This window comes from Henckelia pumila, chromosome 2, assembly GCF_033568475.1.
Source record: "Henckelia pumila isolate YLH828 chromosome 2, ASM3356847v2, whole genome shotgun sequence".
Classification (NCBI taxonomy): Eukaryota; Viridiplantae; Streptophyta; class Magnoliopsida; order Lamiales; family Gesneriaceae; genus Henckelia; species Henckelia pumila.
This window is the reverse complement of record NC_133121.1, coordinates 135,754,219-135,768,849: the sequence shown is the minus strand read 5'-3', so window position 1 is coordinate 135,768,849 and position 14,631 is coordinate 135,754,219. Positions and strand designations below refer to the sequence as shown.

At 32.3% G+C, this 14,631-nt stretch overlaps 2 protein-coding genes across 3 annotated transcripts; both read left to right on the top strand.

The window, feature by feature from the left end:
- The first annotated feature begins 1,310 nt into the window (after positions 1–1,310).
- LOC140883797 (protein DOUBLE-STRAND BREAK FORMATION) lies at positions 1,311–5,097 on the top strand. The gene is made up of 5 exons (XM_073290384.1): positions 1,311–1,537; positions 1,637–1,844; positions 2,381–2,524; positions 3,838–3,979; positions 4,606–5,097. The coding sequence occupies exons 1-5, from the start codon at positions 1,347–1,349 to the stop codon at positions 4,764–4,766; spliced, it is 846 nt and encodes a 281-aa protein (XP_073146485.1). The 5' UTR covers positions 1,311–1,346; the 3' UTR covers positions 4,767–5,097.
- A 7,592-nt stretch (positions 5,098–12,689) lies between these two features.
- LOC140881482 (LOB domain-containing protein 12) lies at positions 12,690–14,325 on the top strand. Of its 2 annotated transcripts, XM_073286829.1 has the most exons (3): positions 12,690–12,749; positions 12,844–13,038; positions 13,791–14,325. In XM_073286829.1, the coding sequence occupies exons 2-3, from the start codon at positions 12,874–12,876 to the stop codon at positions 14,145–14,147; spliced, it is 522 nt and encodes a 173-aa protein (XP_073142930.1). In that variant the 5' UTR covers positions 12,690–12,749; positions 12,844–12,873; the 3' UTR covers positions 14,148–14,325. The 2 variants fall into 2 exon arrangements, with proteins under 2 accessions (XP_073142930.1, XP_073142929.1); XM_073286828.1 differs by having other exon boundaries at positions 12,719–13,038.
- The last annotated feature ends 306 nt before the right edge of the window (positions 14,326–14,631 follow it).

Here is a 14,631-nt window from a genome sequence, read left to right as displayed (position 1 = left end):
GAGTTCCCTAAATCACATACTTATGTGCTTATTTGTTTTTATATGCTCTTCTATGAATTGTTGAATGAGTCTTTGATGTTAATGAATGCTTTTATGATGATATACGTTGCATTCATCTTGCAAGACTTATTCTTTGATTTTGAAATGAACGAAAATGTTCGAATAGACGATTTGAGGGATTATATATGTACGGCCTGAGTGGTTGACTTAGCCTAGCGTCTGATATATATATATATAATGACTTTAAAGTCTAGAGAAGCAAGATAAGTAGCCCCACCTCGATCGGGAGAGTCGGTGGTTAGTTATGATATCTTCTTCTCGGGATCCCAAACGATGAATAGAGAACCTTGTTTTAAAACATGCATTGTAGTTACTTTTATATCATGAATTTGATATATGCTTTGATATGCATGTTTAGTTGCTTTTACTGGAAAATATATTTCTCACCGAAGTTATCCGGCTATTGTTGTATTGTATGTGTCATGGCAATAGGCGGGAGTGGAACATGGCAAAAGCGAACTTGAAGAACAAGGGATGAGAAGAATAACGTGATGATCCGAGTTTAGATGGTTTGTGTGAGCTGTCAGTGTTAGTGTTGAGTTCAAGAACATGATCTTGTTGTAGTTACATGTACTAAAACTTGTTGGCTATGAGTTTGATGTATTACTTATATGCTCAAGACTTTAGTTGATGTATATTACTTCTTAGGACTTGAATTATTGTTGTATACAATGCTTCTTGTTTGATATGTTAGTCTATCTTGAATTGATTTTAAGGCTTTGTTATGACTTATTTCTATCAACTTGACCATGTTAGAATGTATGATAGCTTAGGATTTGGAATAGGCTTTGTATGAGTTGATAGTAGTTGATGAAGGAATAAAGGAACACATTTTGACAGCAACATTGCACCAGATGGATTCTCTGAGAATTGAGCTCGCTCGATCGGGTGATTCCTACCGATCGAGCGAGGCCCTTGATTTGGAAACAGAACTTTGAGCATTTTGTGCTCGCTCGATCGGTAGAAAGTACCCGATCGAGCGAGGCCACATTTGAACTTACCCGAGAGTTGGGCTTAAGTGCTCGCTCGATCGGTAACTTTTTACCGATCGAGCGAGGTGCTCCATTTTTGAAATTTTTTTTTTTTTTTTAAACTTTATTTAGACTTTGATTCTTTGTCTAATATTTATGATGATTTGATTAATGAGAGATTAGAACTCGGGTCGTTACAAATCTGGTTTGAAAGAATTAAACACATAAACCAACATCTTAAAACTTGCCAATAATTACAATTTCCTTAGAATTTCAGAAAAGGTAAATCATTTAAAAAATTGAATTGAAGACATCATGTTTATTCCAAAACCGGTTCCGGAGCAATATTCCGGTTCGGGTTCAGAAATTCAGATAGTCCGTTTTGTGGGACTATTATTTAACGTGTGCCCTTCGAATTCTCAACGGCAACTACTTTCTCAAATGGCAGACGCTACTCATGTGAATCAGCAAATCGCCTTCTTCCGCTCGCAAATTCACAAGCGCAGGTCAGATTATCTTTCGATTTGATATCGTTACGCGGATTTTACTTGACTCCAGCTCCAGCGATCGATTTGTAAAAGTCGCTTGAATCGGGTTTGTATCAGTTTTGACGACGAAACTGTTCGCATTCTGGAATCGATTTTAGTCTCCAAGGGCCTCAAATCTCTCATTGGAGTCAGATCGTCCTTGAAGCAGTTTATGAGATCCGAATCTGTATCCATTATTCGAGAAATTGCGGAAGAGACTGCGGAGCGGAAGCTCATATGTGCTGATTTCTTAATCCGCGTTCTTGCTCTTATAGGCGACACTGAGGTAATCGGTCAATCGATTTTGGCATTGTTTGCTGTGTTTTTCGTAGCATTCTCATCGTGCAACAGCCATTGTGGTGAAAATTGAAACTAATTCTTTGAATCGGAAATTTAAAAAATGCATACATTGCTTATTTGTTCAGCGTAAAATGAATTGACACGGTAGCAACACTTGATAAGGTAGTGTTTGGGGAAGCTTCTAGGAACCACTTTTCAGCTTCTTCTTTTGAAAATTTTATGAATTGAGAAGCTGGAAAAGTGCTTCCTAAAAGCTCTTCAAAACACTGCCTAATACTAATATTCCATTTCCATGTAATGAAGTGCAGCCACTGTTGACATCGAGTGATGCAGAATCGTTATTTAAACCTGGGGTGTTTTTTAGTCCCATTATCTTTCACACGCACTATTGCTGCGGCACAAAAAATATGTGCAAGGGTTGCACACAAAATAATAACTGTTCTTTCTAATTTTCTATATATTTGGACTTGGATCAATGGCTCAATTATTGCTATTGGTATTTTTTAATTTGATGTTCTATAGAGCTGCTTGGCATTGAGATATGAAGCTTTGGTTATGCGAGAACAGAAGACCAAGACTCACCCCGGGCTTCAAGTTTCTTCCGAAGAATGGCAGACGTTGGCTGAACACTTGATTCAAAATGGCTTCTATTCTGTTGCAAACAAGGTATATGAGTGTGATCAAATTCTTATGTCCGGAACACTATATCAAGGTAGCATTGGTCACTAGAATTATACCAGATTATCAAATCTGTTGGAAGTAAAAGAATACTACCCATCCTTTTCACTTTGACTGAATATTTACTAATTCATTGTTCACATTTTTTGAAATGTGCTTCCTTGGTTCACGTTTAAAACTCCACAACTTATATCTATCAAACTTGTGATCTCTATTGAAATTTTATATAGCATACAGCGGTGACTAGTTAACATCACCATTACATGATATTTGAGTCCAGTTATTGGTGTATCATCACTCTGTTGCAAAATTTATGTCCGTGTATGATAAATGAAATGCAAAAAAATTGTGTAACTTTTGGTCTTTAGACACCTAAGAGAATGTGGCAATTGAATGGAGGTAAACAAATTATGGTGAGGATTATGTTTTGAATGACTAGTTATGTGCATGTCACACTCTCTCCAGGCAAGTCTTTTCAATGGTATTTCACACTCTCTCCAGGCAATTCTTTTCAATGGTATGATATTAAATTGTGCTTTTCCAATTTGTCATCTTGCAATTTTAAAAACCGGTTTCAATGGTCTGATATTAAATTGTGCTTTTCCAATTTGTCATCTTGCAATTTTAAAAACCGTGTGTGTGTGCATTCTTTTCTTTCCCACAAACTTAAAATGAATATAGATAAATTTTTCTGCATCAAGAGTGCCTCTGTTACTCAAGTTTTTGGCTTGAAAATCTGAATTTGTTGCCTCTTGCAGCTGGAGGCCTATCAAAAACATCAATTTTATTGAGTGGCAAATAATAAGAGTACAAGTTTGTGGTGTTTGAGTATATAAAGCTAGCTCGTACTCTGTTTTTACTTGTATTCAAACAAAAGTAAAATTCAATTTTGTTGCGTGGCGGTTACGCATTCTGAGTGACTAGGCTGAATATGTTGCCGTTGTCAGTTGGAAGGCATAAGGTTCCTTTTTTATACTTAAATGCCATACTTTATGGTCTTGATATAGTTTGAATCAAAACGAAAAACCTAATGCTGTTGATGAAGAGTATTAAGTGCTGCCACTGACTTTGAACAATCATTAAATAAACCTCGAAGTTAATTCGTATTTTAAACTCAGTTCTCACTTCAACTTTTGGACAGATGTTTCTTCATGCTGAACATTGATTCATTGAGAATCTGATTCATTCAGTCCCTGTTGTTTGGTGCCGTCAGCCGTGTGACTCATTTGAACTTCTTAACGAGAAGGTGCAGCCAGAGAGTTAACGGCTAGGTGATTTTAGCTTTTTCCTTTTAATTGCAGGTATGCGATAAAGCACTGGTTTGCCTCAAGACGTATCGTGCAGTAGACTCTAAAGCTGATGAATTTTTACAGGACGTGCATGCCATCAAGAAAATCAAGGGACTAAAGGATGCAGCTATATTATCCATGTCTGCACAATCTGGTATTTAAACTATCTATTCTGATGTTTCAAAATAGAAAGCACAGTTGAAACATACAAATGCATCTTCGTCTATGACAATCAGCAAAATTTTTTCTAATAGAAAAGAAGAATAAAATTTTGATCTCTTTCAAGCCGAAAACTCTAATATTATTACCAGGAAACCTTCCAATCATTTACTCAGTTGCCTTCAATACCAATGATAAACATGTGCTCCAACTTCAGAGTTATGATTATGATGATGATTAACGCTCTATTATCTCTCACTTAAAATTTTAACTCCCAATGCTCTTCAGCAGTGAACGGTCCGTTTGTCTCTCACTTGAAAATTTTTACTTCTAATAATCTTATTTCACCATTAAATCTAAAAATTAGCCTCTTTAATGGATGAAGGTCATCATGTGAATCACTTCCATTTATCTTATTTGAATGTCAAATAAAAATAAGTGCTCCTGATTTGATGATGAACTTCATTGTCTTACACACAGCCGTCTAAATGAAATATAGAATCTGTCTTATGGAGTCGACAGAGCTTAATCCTCAAACAACTGAATAACTTGAAAATTTGTTTCGCTATTAAAAGTTCATGATAATGGGTTTCTACAATGATGATGTTTGTGATGATTCAGTCCAGACTAAGGCAGCTGAGTACCTAAAACAGAAAACAGTTGAGGAGAGTACACAACACCCTATAACCTCTCTTGGGACGCACTGCTCAGGAAGCTCAAGGTTTAGAAGTGGGATCAGAAAACGTAATTTTCATAGACTGAAACAATTGCAGAGTCTATGAGACTTTCTTGAAAGCAAAAAGTTCAAATTTGAGCGGCATCTGTACTTTTTCAACGTGTGAATGATTAGGGGCGAAAGAGAGAAAGTGCAGCTGAAATTTTAGCTAAGTAAAGAAACTAAGCTTAATCATTGGATAAAGGTTGAATATGTTGTGATCAGATTACTCTTTTCAGTCCCCTTGCATGGCTGTCGTGGTATAAGTCCCCCTGCCCCTAGATGGTAGGATGCACACACCCAGTCAAATTATTCTAAAATTTAACTTAAATAATTTAAGATATGAATGAATAGATGGATCTGATTTAGATGAAGTATATGATTTGGGGAAAGATTTGAGTAAGATATTTACACGTATCGGGATAAGTGATGTAAAATCCATTATTTCAAACCCATCAATTTAAGCACAATCTTAATTGGTTTTGGAGACCTAACTGGTCCAACACCGAGCTGCTTGGTTGAACCCTGAAGATCTCCAAATCTCATGAACAGAAATGATTCTTGTATTAATTTGTGGACGTGCTTTTGTTTATTTTCCCTTAACAATTCAGGAAATCTCTGATTAACTGATATCGAATCATATTTTACTTCTGAAACTAGGCACCCCGTGTCTATGCTGTCTACAATTCATAGGGTGACTTCTTAGAACTCGAAGTTCAATTTGTTATTGACAGTAGGGAATTTTTTAATGCGAGTACGTAGTTGGCTGCATGAAATGAGCATTGGGAACAACTGTTTTAATTATCTCGTCCTTCCAAAATTAACTTCCTTTGTGTAGCATATTGGACATAATTTTATCATTTGGTGTTGATTAAGTCTCTAGACGGTCACACGGATCTATATTCATGAGATAAATAGACGCGATTTATATATGTATTGAAAAATAATATTTGGACATAATAACTTTGATATAAGTAATATTTTTTCATGAATCGGATTGAGTGTGAGACAATCTACTATTAATTTTTTGCATATATAAAGGATTTTGCACTTGTCGGTATGGTTGCGTATCATAATTCAGTGAATTTAGCCATCATTGTGAAATTCTCAATTATGCTAGTTTATTTTGAATTCGTCTCGCTGTTTTTGAAAAATATTTTCTCAAAAGATGTATTTAAAATTATGACGTAATTTTGTTTTATTGTCTGATGAACTCTTTTTTCTACCTTAAATGTGATCTAGCATAGAATATATTGAGTTGGTGATGTTATGTCGGAGCTGTATAATATTATATACTTTTGAAACTTAAAAATATAGTTTACCTTTTTTTTTGGGTCAAAAAAATAGAGTTTAAATTTATCGTATTTTACATCATAATAATATGATAATAACAGAGTATTTTTAGATACTGTTGAAGAGTGGAATAAAAAATGAATGTGCTGGAAGATGTAAAAGGTAAGAAAACCCAAAAGAGTTGGTTTCTGGTTTGTTCCCTAAAAGACGGGGAGATATATAGGAAGACTCGAAAAATATGAAAGCAAGCACTCTCTAGAACCGGACTGAGCACTTGTCTCTTGTTAGGCATGTTTATTGATTCGATCTCAGGGGCATTGGTTTCGTAAAATTTGGACCCATAAATTTTTGTCCAAAATTTTCGAGGAAACTAGAGTGAAAAATAATTCATGTGAATTGAAATACAAAATAAATTATTATTATTTTGTATCTTTAATGGTTTTCTTATTTCAGTTTTAAATTTGAATTCGTTCGGTTTGGCAACTTCTCTTCATACGGAAAAAGATTCACTAGTGGCCAATGACCTCTTGGTCAAATGGCATCAGCTCTTCAAATTTGGAAGATGGCCCGAGTTCTATGCCCACTAACCCCACCCCTTTGTAAAAAAAAAAAAGATTACTAGTGTGTGTATAAATATATATATATATATATATATATATATATATATATATATATTGCGATATCATAAAAAAATAAAAAAAATTCCGGTTTTGTTTGTAAGACGCAAGCACATCTCTCCAAGACTCCAACCCTCTTCTATAATGGAGGATTCTTCAATTATAGAGAAAGGTTGACACTCCAACAATCCTTCAAATGCACTCTCTATTTTGGCACTCTCCATTTTGGAGAATGCTATAGTGATTCTTCATAAATGGAGAATCACTTTACATTTAGAGACATTTTCGGAAAATGACATTAATTACAAAAATATCATCCTCCAAAACCAATAAAGGATTGTTCTGTAATTTTTTTTCTTTTTGATCCATTTCATTTTTCTAAATTTTTTAAAATTAATTTTAGTGTTCCATTTATTTTAATTTAGTGTTAATTTATTTGAAGTGTTTTATTTTATTGATAAATTAATTTTAATTTTAATATTTATAATAAACATCAAATGAAAATAATGAACAAGTCCATGATAAAAAAACACAACACAATTTAATTGTTTTGTGTTGTTTGTAATTTAATGACCAAATAAATGCATTATTTTAAAAAATCGAGTAGAATAAATTTTAATTTTTTTTATGTTTAATAATATAATACATAATTTTTAATATATTACACGATTTTTATTTGAAGTTTATCGAATTAATTCAGTTAAAAGATATATTATGTAATTATTAAATTATATATATCTGTGTTTGTAAAAGAAAAAAATAGAAAAATGAGTATTTGTATAGAGGACGAAAAATAGAGGATATGAGTTGGAGATGGTGAAGCAAAAGAGGAATGCAGAGTTTGCTATCGATTTGATCAATCCGTCAAACAAAACCTTCAAACAACAAATAAAACCATTTCAATAAATTTACTTCTTCACATCATTTATCTATTTGTTTTTGAGATATTTGTTTTTGAGATTAGTGATTTTCGTACTCTACCATGAAAAAAGTGTGAACCCAATCCTCGAGGGTCTTGAGATACCTTGTAATCACTTTTTTTTTTTAAAAAAAAAAAAGAAAAGAAAAGAAAGGAGACTAAGTGTTTTGTGAGACGTGAGGTTGACTGGATCATATTTGTAGTGAAAACAATATTTTTGACATAAAAATAATATATTTTGATTTTTTATTTTAAAAATATATTATGTGTTTCTTAAACTTATATATTCTTCTCGTTGTAAACGAGATCTTTTTTTAAAAGTTAGCATTAAAATAACTTATTTATCAAACACTATTACTACTATTTTTTTTTCACTTTTATTTTCAAATATTAGCAACTCCTATTTTACACAAATTTTTTTGGTAATCTATAAAATTAATAACTTTTTTTAAAAGCAACACTCCATTGCTTAATAAATTGACTATAATATATGACTTCGATGAAACCCGTAAATAAAATAATAGTAATCACAATTAATGTCAAAGATTGCTCACCATCCCACCGTTTTAGAGTTGAAAAACATCCACATCCCAACACTCGAATCTTCCATGTCACTAAGCACATTTAATGCAGTGCATTGGAGCTCTCACGTTTTGTTTTGTCTTAAAATGGTGAAGATGTCTGTTTTTTCCCATTTTATATTCATAAACTTGAGGGGGATAATTATACAAAACTCACACTTAGGAATTGGAACACTGGTTGAAATAATGACGCGTTTATGAGGTAATGCTAATACTAATTACCTTCCAAATAATTCAACTATAGTCCCATTGAACTCATTGTGATTGGTTTAGCTGAATCTAGATTTGTATAGCTGAAAATGAAATTGATGAACTCACCATGGGGTGTGTGGATTTCTCTAGAAGAGAAAATATATACATCTTATCCAAGTTGAAAGAGTTAAATTGAACAAGTATGATCGTCACCTGTTGAGATGTACTGTTAGATCAAAACTGGGCTTATTCACTAAAAACTAGCGTAGAGCGGTTCATGATGATGTCTTTGTGACGGACTTGATTTTATAAAAGATGACGAGAATGTGAACTCTCAGCCATTTATGCGTTGGAGAGATCGTTTCTTATTTTGTGTCGAAGTCAGTTATAAAGCACATGCTGGAACACGTAAAATCAAAAGGCATTACTTGAATGCTATTAGTATAGATGAGTTGATTTAATTTCGGTTCTAGGTATTGAAAATTTTCGGGTTATTTTTACGTTAATTGTGTCGAATATTTTAATAATAATAACAACAATAACAAAAAGCTAACAAGTTTCTTCAGGAGCTTAATTTGAACCGATTACTGTATGAGTCTCAAACTCAGATAATCAATGAGCTTGAGGGCGTGACTCACTACTCACTGGTCGACTCAATTAATGTTACACCCTTAAATAATATACTTTATTGGTAATTATTTATTGTAACCAATTATATTCAAAATCAGTGACCGCGAGACAAATCGTAGCAACATGATATCAGTTTTTTCAAAAACTTACGTGCCCACCATATTAACCCCAATTTTAAATCGAAAATATCAGAAGATGATCATACAAAAGTCAGTTAATCAAATATATATGGACCTATATAAATATATATTCCGTATATACATTATAGAAATGGTAGGGCAGAGAGCTGTTTTAATTTCTTTGGAATGGGATATTAGAAGCTCGAAATCATGTGACGTGCATTAAATGCGAAATTCAGAGATTCCAGCTTAGGGTTCTCCCACTGTTAATTAGAGTATAAATTTTGGAGCATCGATGCATTAACCACAAGACATAAGATGACAATTTTCATTAATTGATGCATAGTTAGCCTACTAACAATTAATATACGTAGTGGTCTAGAAATACAAATATTGTAGGTTTTTTAGTTGGTGGAGTAAGTAAATATAGAGCCAATTAATTGGTCATTAGTTCAATTTCCCGGGCTTTATATATCAACACTTTCTCATTAATTCTAGCATGTCGCACGTAACTTTTTTATTATATATAGTTTGCAAACTACTGCATTAAGATCGAAGATTTACCCAACATCCACCAAAGGGCAGCACATTATATATTGCACATATAGCGGTTCCAAAATCTCCAAAAAAAAATATAAATATTAAAATTTAATCAAATTTGGGATGTTATGCATCCTGTATTTATAAAAACTAGCTAGAAATTAGAAAATATAAATTTTTTTCTGAAAAAAAGGAGCACATTTTTTCTAGGTAATATTGAATATAGAGTATATTGTGTGTAGATAGTGCAAGGAATATTTTTCTTTGATGCCCATGTGACGGAGAATAAATATATATTTAAGAAGCAACCACAATCTAATGCATGTGATCACTTGATTCTAATTAATAATATATAGTATGATTTTGAATTAATTATTTTCATATGTATTTTGTCTTTGATTTGGTCTTTTAATATGAAGTTTGTAGCTCTCTTAGATTTCAGTTTCATGTCGGACTTCGTAACTGTCTCATTCATTTATTGGTGGGCATTTTTTTAATCTTTCTTGATTATATATAAATAAAAATTAAGAATTAAATGAGATTAATTAGTTTGTTTTCTAGCTCTAGCTCTACCCTCTATGTCGAGCTGCATTTGAAAAGGTGATATTATAATTTAGATAATAGAACCAAGTTGAACTAAAATATATATAATGGATACAAATGATAATTTTGGACTTAGAAATGAGCGAGATAAATATAGCTTAAAAACTATTTTATTCATGAGAGCTTGATTATGATTAGAGGTGACATACCGTACCGTACCAAAATGTTCGGTACATATAACTAGCATATCGATTATTCCGAAATTTTACGGTATACCGAGATTTCGATACAGTATCGGTATATACCGTTTTTTTACCAAAAAAACCTTATATTTTTTAAAATTTATAAATTTATTGTTTAAAAATATTATATAGTTTTAATTTTTTTATATAATGTTTCGATATATCGATATATACTGAAAATTTCAAATTTCATACCGTTATCGTATCGAAAAAATCGGTATCGTTACCATACCGTACCGAAAAAGTCGATATACCGAAAATTTGGTAAACTCGATATTTTTTCGATACGATAACCTCAGTATACCGAAAATTCGATATTTTTCCCACTCCTAATTATGATGCCTTCTCGTGCAGGATAATAAAACCATACAACATGTACACACACATATACACACAATAAAGTCATGAAATGAGCTTAATTTTATTATACTTCTTTCGGAAAAAGTTAAAAGCAAAACTTAGAAGTTACATGCATTATTTGACTTGTAGCTGCACAAATTAAATGCATGCTTAGAGAACACTTTTGAAAATAATATCTCTGTCCAAAATTTACCCTTTTTTTAAAAGAAAAAAGTGATTCAACGGAAGAATTTCTTATTCCTCTATTAAAATATGTTACTTAAAAATTTAGTTGGAAATTCCAAATTAATATGCTCGTATAATTATCATTCAATTTCTTTGGATGTAAAGATTTAACTTTGTGGGGAAATTTTGCCGATGATATTCGTTAACGTAATTTGTTTCTTGTACACAGGCTATATATCATCGTTGTCAGGGAGAAAATTGCGATTTTAGTCTTGTAAATTGGTCTGTTTTTTTGTTTTTGTTTTATAACTTTTCAAAATTTGATTTTAGTTCAATAACTTGGATTTTTTTTGTTCTGGTCCATTTTTCATCGGAAGTCACTTAATTGAATATTACTTATTTGACATCGATACTCTCCTATATGACTCATTTGACAAGAATTAACCATATGTTGCACAAATTAAAATTCATTACGCAAAATTAAAGAGAAAAAATAAATAAATAATGACATCCAATGTTTAATTTTTATTGGGTATATTTTAATATGTGTAATATAAGTTTAATTCTTATCACATGAGTCTTATAGGAGAACGTTGATGCCAAATAAGCAATATTCGATTGATTTAGTAACTTCCGATGAAAAAAATGATCAAAACCCAAAAAAAAAAATCAAGTTACTAGACTAAGATCAAACTTTAAAAATTTAAATGACTAAAACAAAAATCAGGACAATTTATAAGACTAAAATTGTAATTTTTCCAGGTAGTCAACAATTGTAGTTAGGGAGAATTTAATTATTGTTAAAAGAGGCATTTTGCCCATTTTTTTTATTTTTTTTTATGTTTGAAGACCTACCTAGCTAGATGTGAACGAGTGTGTTAAATAAATCGGAAAATATGGTTAATTTAGCGCATTGTCACTACTGATTTTATAATATTGTTGATGCGTGTTTGTGACAATTATTGAACAAATTTATTGAAATTTCACTTTCCATGTGAACGAATACTTGCGACTTGTCCACCACCACCGACATGAATTCATCAATACTATATATATCGACTATATACAACGCTTGAACCATAAATATAAAATAATTTTTTGGGGTACTTTTTAGAATCCTCAAAATACATTTTTTTGGCATCAAAGTCTTAAGTGTGAGACGAGATAACCTAATTGTTGCTGAAGCATTCTCATAAAACTATTGCCTTTTCTTCTTTTTTTTTCATTAAAAAAAAGGAAAATATTTTTGACATGCGTATGTTATTATAAAATATAATATAATTTTAAAAATCTTGACGATGAACCAGTACAAATGCGTAAAAAAAATTACTATCGTCATACTTCTAACTTTCCTATGATCAGTCACGACCTTAAAACGTAAATTCAGAATGAAGTTATATTGCAAGCCACCTATATACATTTTTTTTTGTGTGGTATATATATCTAAATTGAAAATAATAGTATTTCTAAAATGGAACTCGTTTAATTTACTTTCTTTGTCTTATTATTCTTTTTAATATAAATAACTTATACATGGGACGACTGGGAATTAAAAAGTTAATTGTGTAACGTGGAAAACTAGTTATCTAATTTACTTATAATAATTTTTTTTTTTTAGAAACAAAATATAGAATGGGTTGCCCCAGTTACGTCATTTACCGCGGCGGTGTTCGGTCAACTCTCCATATTTCTCATATCTACATGTGTATATTAATTTCGTACTAATAATTAATAAGCCTATATATATATAATATATAATTAAATTAAATATCATGCACATTGCACACCGGTACTATAAAAAAGCTTCAATCACCCCCTAAGGCTAGCTTGTTCTCAAAATCAATCGATTGTATGGAGCCATTTGTAGTTTTTTGTATAAATTAAAGTAATTTACATATAATATATCAGTACAGTTCTATATACATTTATATATGAAACTGCAGGTTGTTGAATTTTACATGATTGATTGATTAATGAGATCTAAAATGGGAGGAGGACCCTGTGCTTCCTGCAAACTGCTGCGACGCCGGTGCTCGAAAGACTGCATCTTTGCCCCTTACTTCCCCTCCGATGATCCTCACAAGTTTGCTATGGTTCACAAGGTTTTTGGTGCCAGCAATGTTAGCAAGATGTTGCAGGTATTTATTTATCAATCAATTAATAAATTTCTTCTTCATTTATAATAGGGGTAAATTGCAAATATCACCCTTGTGAAATCCCGTGTTAGCTAATAACCCCTGTGAAAATTTTTTAAGCTAATAACCCCCTGTGATTCTAGATTTGTAGCATACACACCCCTTCTGGCTAAAAAATAACGAAAATGCCCTTGACTTTTATGAACTATTTAATTTATCATTTATTTTATGTAGGGGTATTTTCGTTATTTTTTAGTTGAAAATGGTGTGTATGCTACAAATCTAGAATCACAGGGGGTTATTAGCTTAAAAATTTTTCACAGAAAGTTATTAGCTAACACGGGATTTCACAAGGGTGATATATGCAATTTCCCTTTATAATATATATACGTTGTGTTAGCCAAATCTTGAAGTTAGAATCATGCATGCCATCAAAACATAGACTGAAACAAGAATGTGTAAGCGATCAGGGTAGTGTTTTGTAGAGCTTTTAAAAAGCATTTCTCATCTTTTTCTTAACAAAATTTTTACTGCGTAAATATTTTATCTTTCGCGACGACCTAGTTGTGAATTGTGATGCGTAAATATTTTATCTTTCGCGACGACCTAGTTGTGAATTGTGATCCAAATCTTGGATCCATACCCTTAATTAGTTTACTCAAACCCTATAGCTAGCGTAAAAATGGTTGAAGTCAAGTACTAATTACTTAAAAAACCCTATAATATGCATATGTTTGTCTTGGGAATTTTTGTAGGAGGTTCCGGTTCAGCAGCGGGCAGATGCAGTGAGCAGCTTGGTATACGAGGCGAATGCGAGGGTGCGGGATCCGGTATACGGGTGCGTAGGAGCAATATCATACTTGCAAGGTGAAGTATCGAGGCTGCAGATGCAGTTAGCTGTGGCTGAAGCTGAGATTCTGATGTGCATTGATCAGATGCAACATAATCGAGAGCAACCCGAGCCGCCGCCGCCTCGATCAGATTTTCAAGACAAATCTCTTCTCTTAGCTTCTTCTGACTTTCAAAACTGCCATAGCTTTGCTAGTACTACTACTTCGATTAATTACCATGTCATGCAAGACCCCCTCAAGAGAGAGTCCATTTGGTATTGATCGAGCGAGCCCGCTGAAGCCGAATTCGTCGTTTATGATGAATAAATCTGCAAATTTTGCTTCTAAAATATTAATGCGTTTATCTTTCAATGATATTTGGCTAAAATCCATTTTCATGTCCTTCAATGATTTATCTTTATATGGATTTCTTTATGATTTTTTTTATAAAAAAATTACTTTACCCATCGCCTGTACTGACTAGATCATATATGTGTTTGAGTTACTATGAGCAGTTTAAAGATCGACAAATGGTTTACAGAAATGCAAAAGGGGGAAAAAACAAAAAAGATATATTGTGTTTGAGTGACTATTTGGCAACATGGTTCAAATAAATTTTTATCTTTAAACCTTTCTTAGAAAAATAATAATCCGGCCCGACCCTATACAACAATCGCATTTAAGTTGCGTCTGGATTTAAATACAATGATTTTAGATACGACCTTACGAAGGTGAGATCATTTGATGGATGGAAATCAAATAACTC

What these genes read in the sequence shown, in the direction of transcription:
- LOC140883797 (XM_073290384.1), top strand. Translation starts at nt 1,347, where the DNA reads ATGTTTATTCCAAAACCGGTTCCGGAGCAATATTCCGGTTCGGGTTCA. An exon ending in CTCTTATAGGCGACACTGAG is followed by an intron (nt 1,845 to 2,380) that starts GTAATCGGTCAA and finishes GATGTTCTATAG; the next exon opens with AGCTGCTTGGCATTGAGATA. An exon ending in TCTATTCTGTTGCAAACAAG is followed by an intron (nt 2,525 to 3,837) that starts GTATATGAGTGT and finishes TTTTAATTGCAG; the next exon opens with GTATGCGATAAAGCACTGGT.
- LOC140881482 (XM_073286829.1), top strand. Translation starts at nt 12,874, where the DNA reads ATGAGATCTAAAATGGGAGGAGGACCCTGTGCTTCCTGCAAACTGCTG. An exon ending in ATGTTAGCAAGATGTTGCAG is followed by an intron (nt 13,039 to 13,790) that starts GTATTTATTTAT and finishes GAATTTTTGTAG; the next exon opens with GAGGTTCCGGTTCAGCAGCG.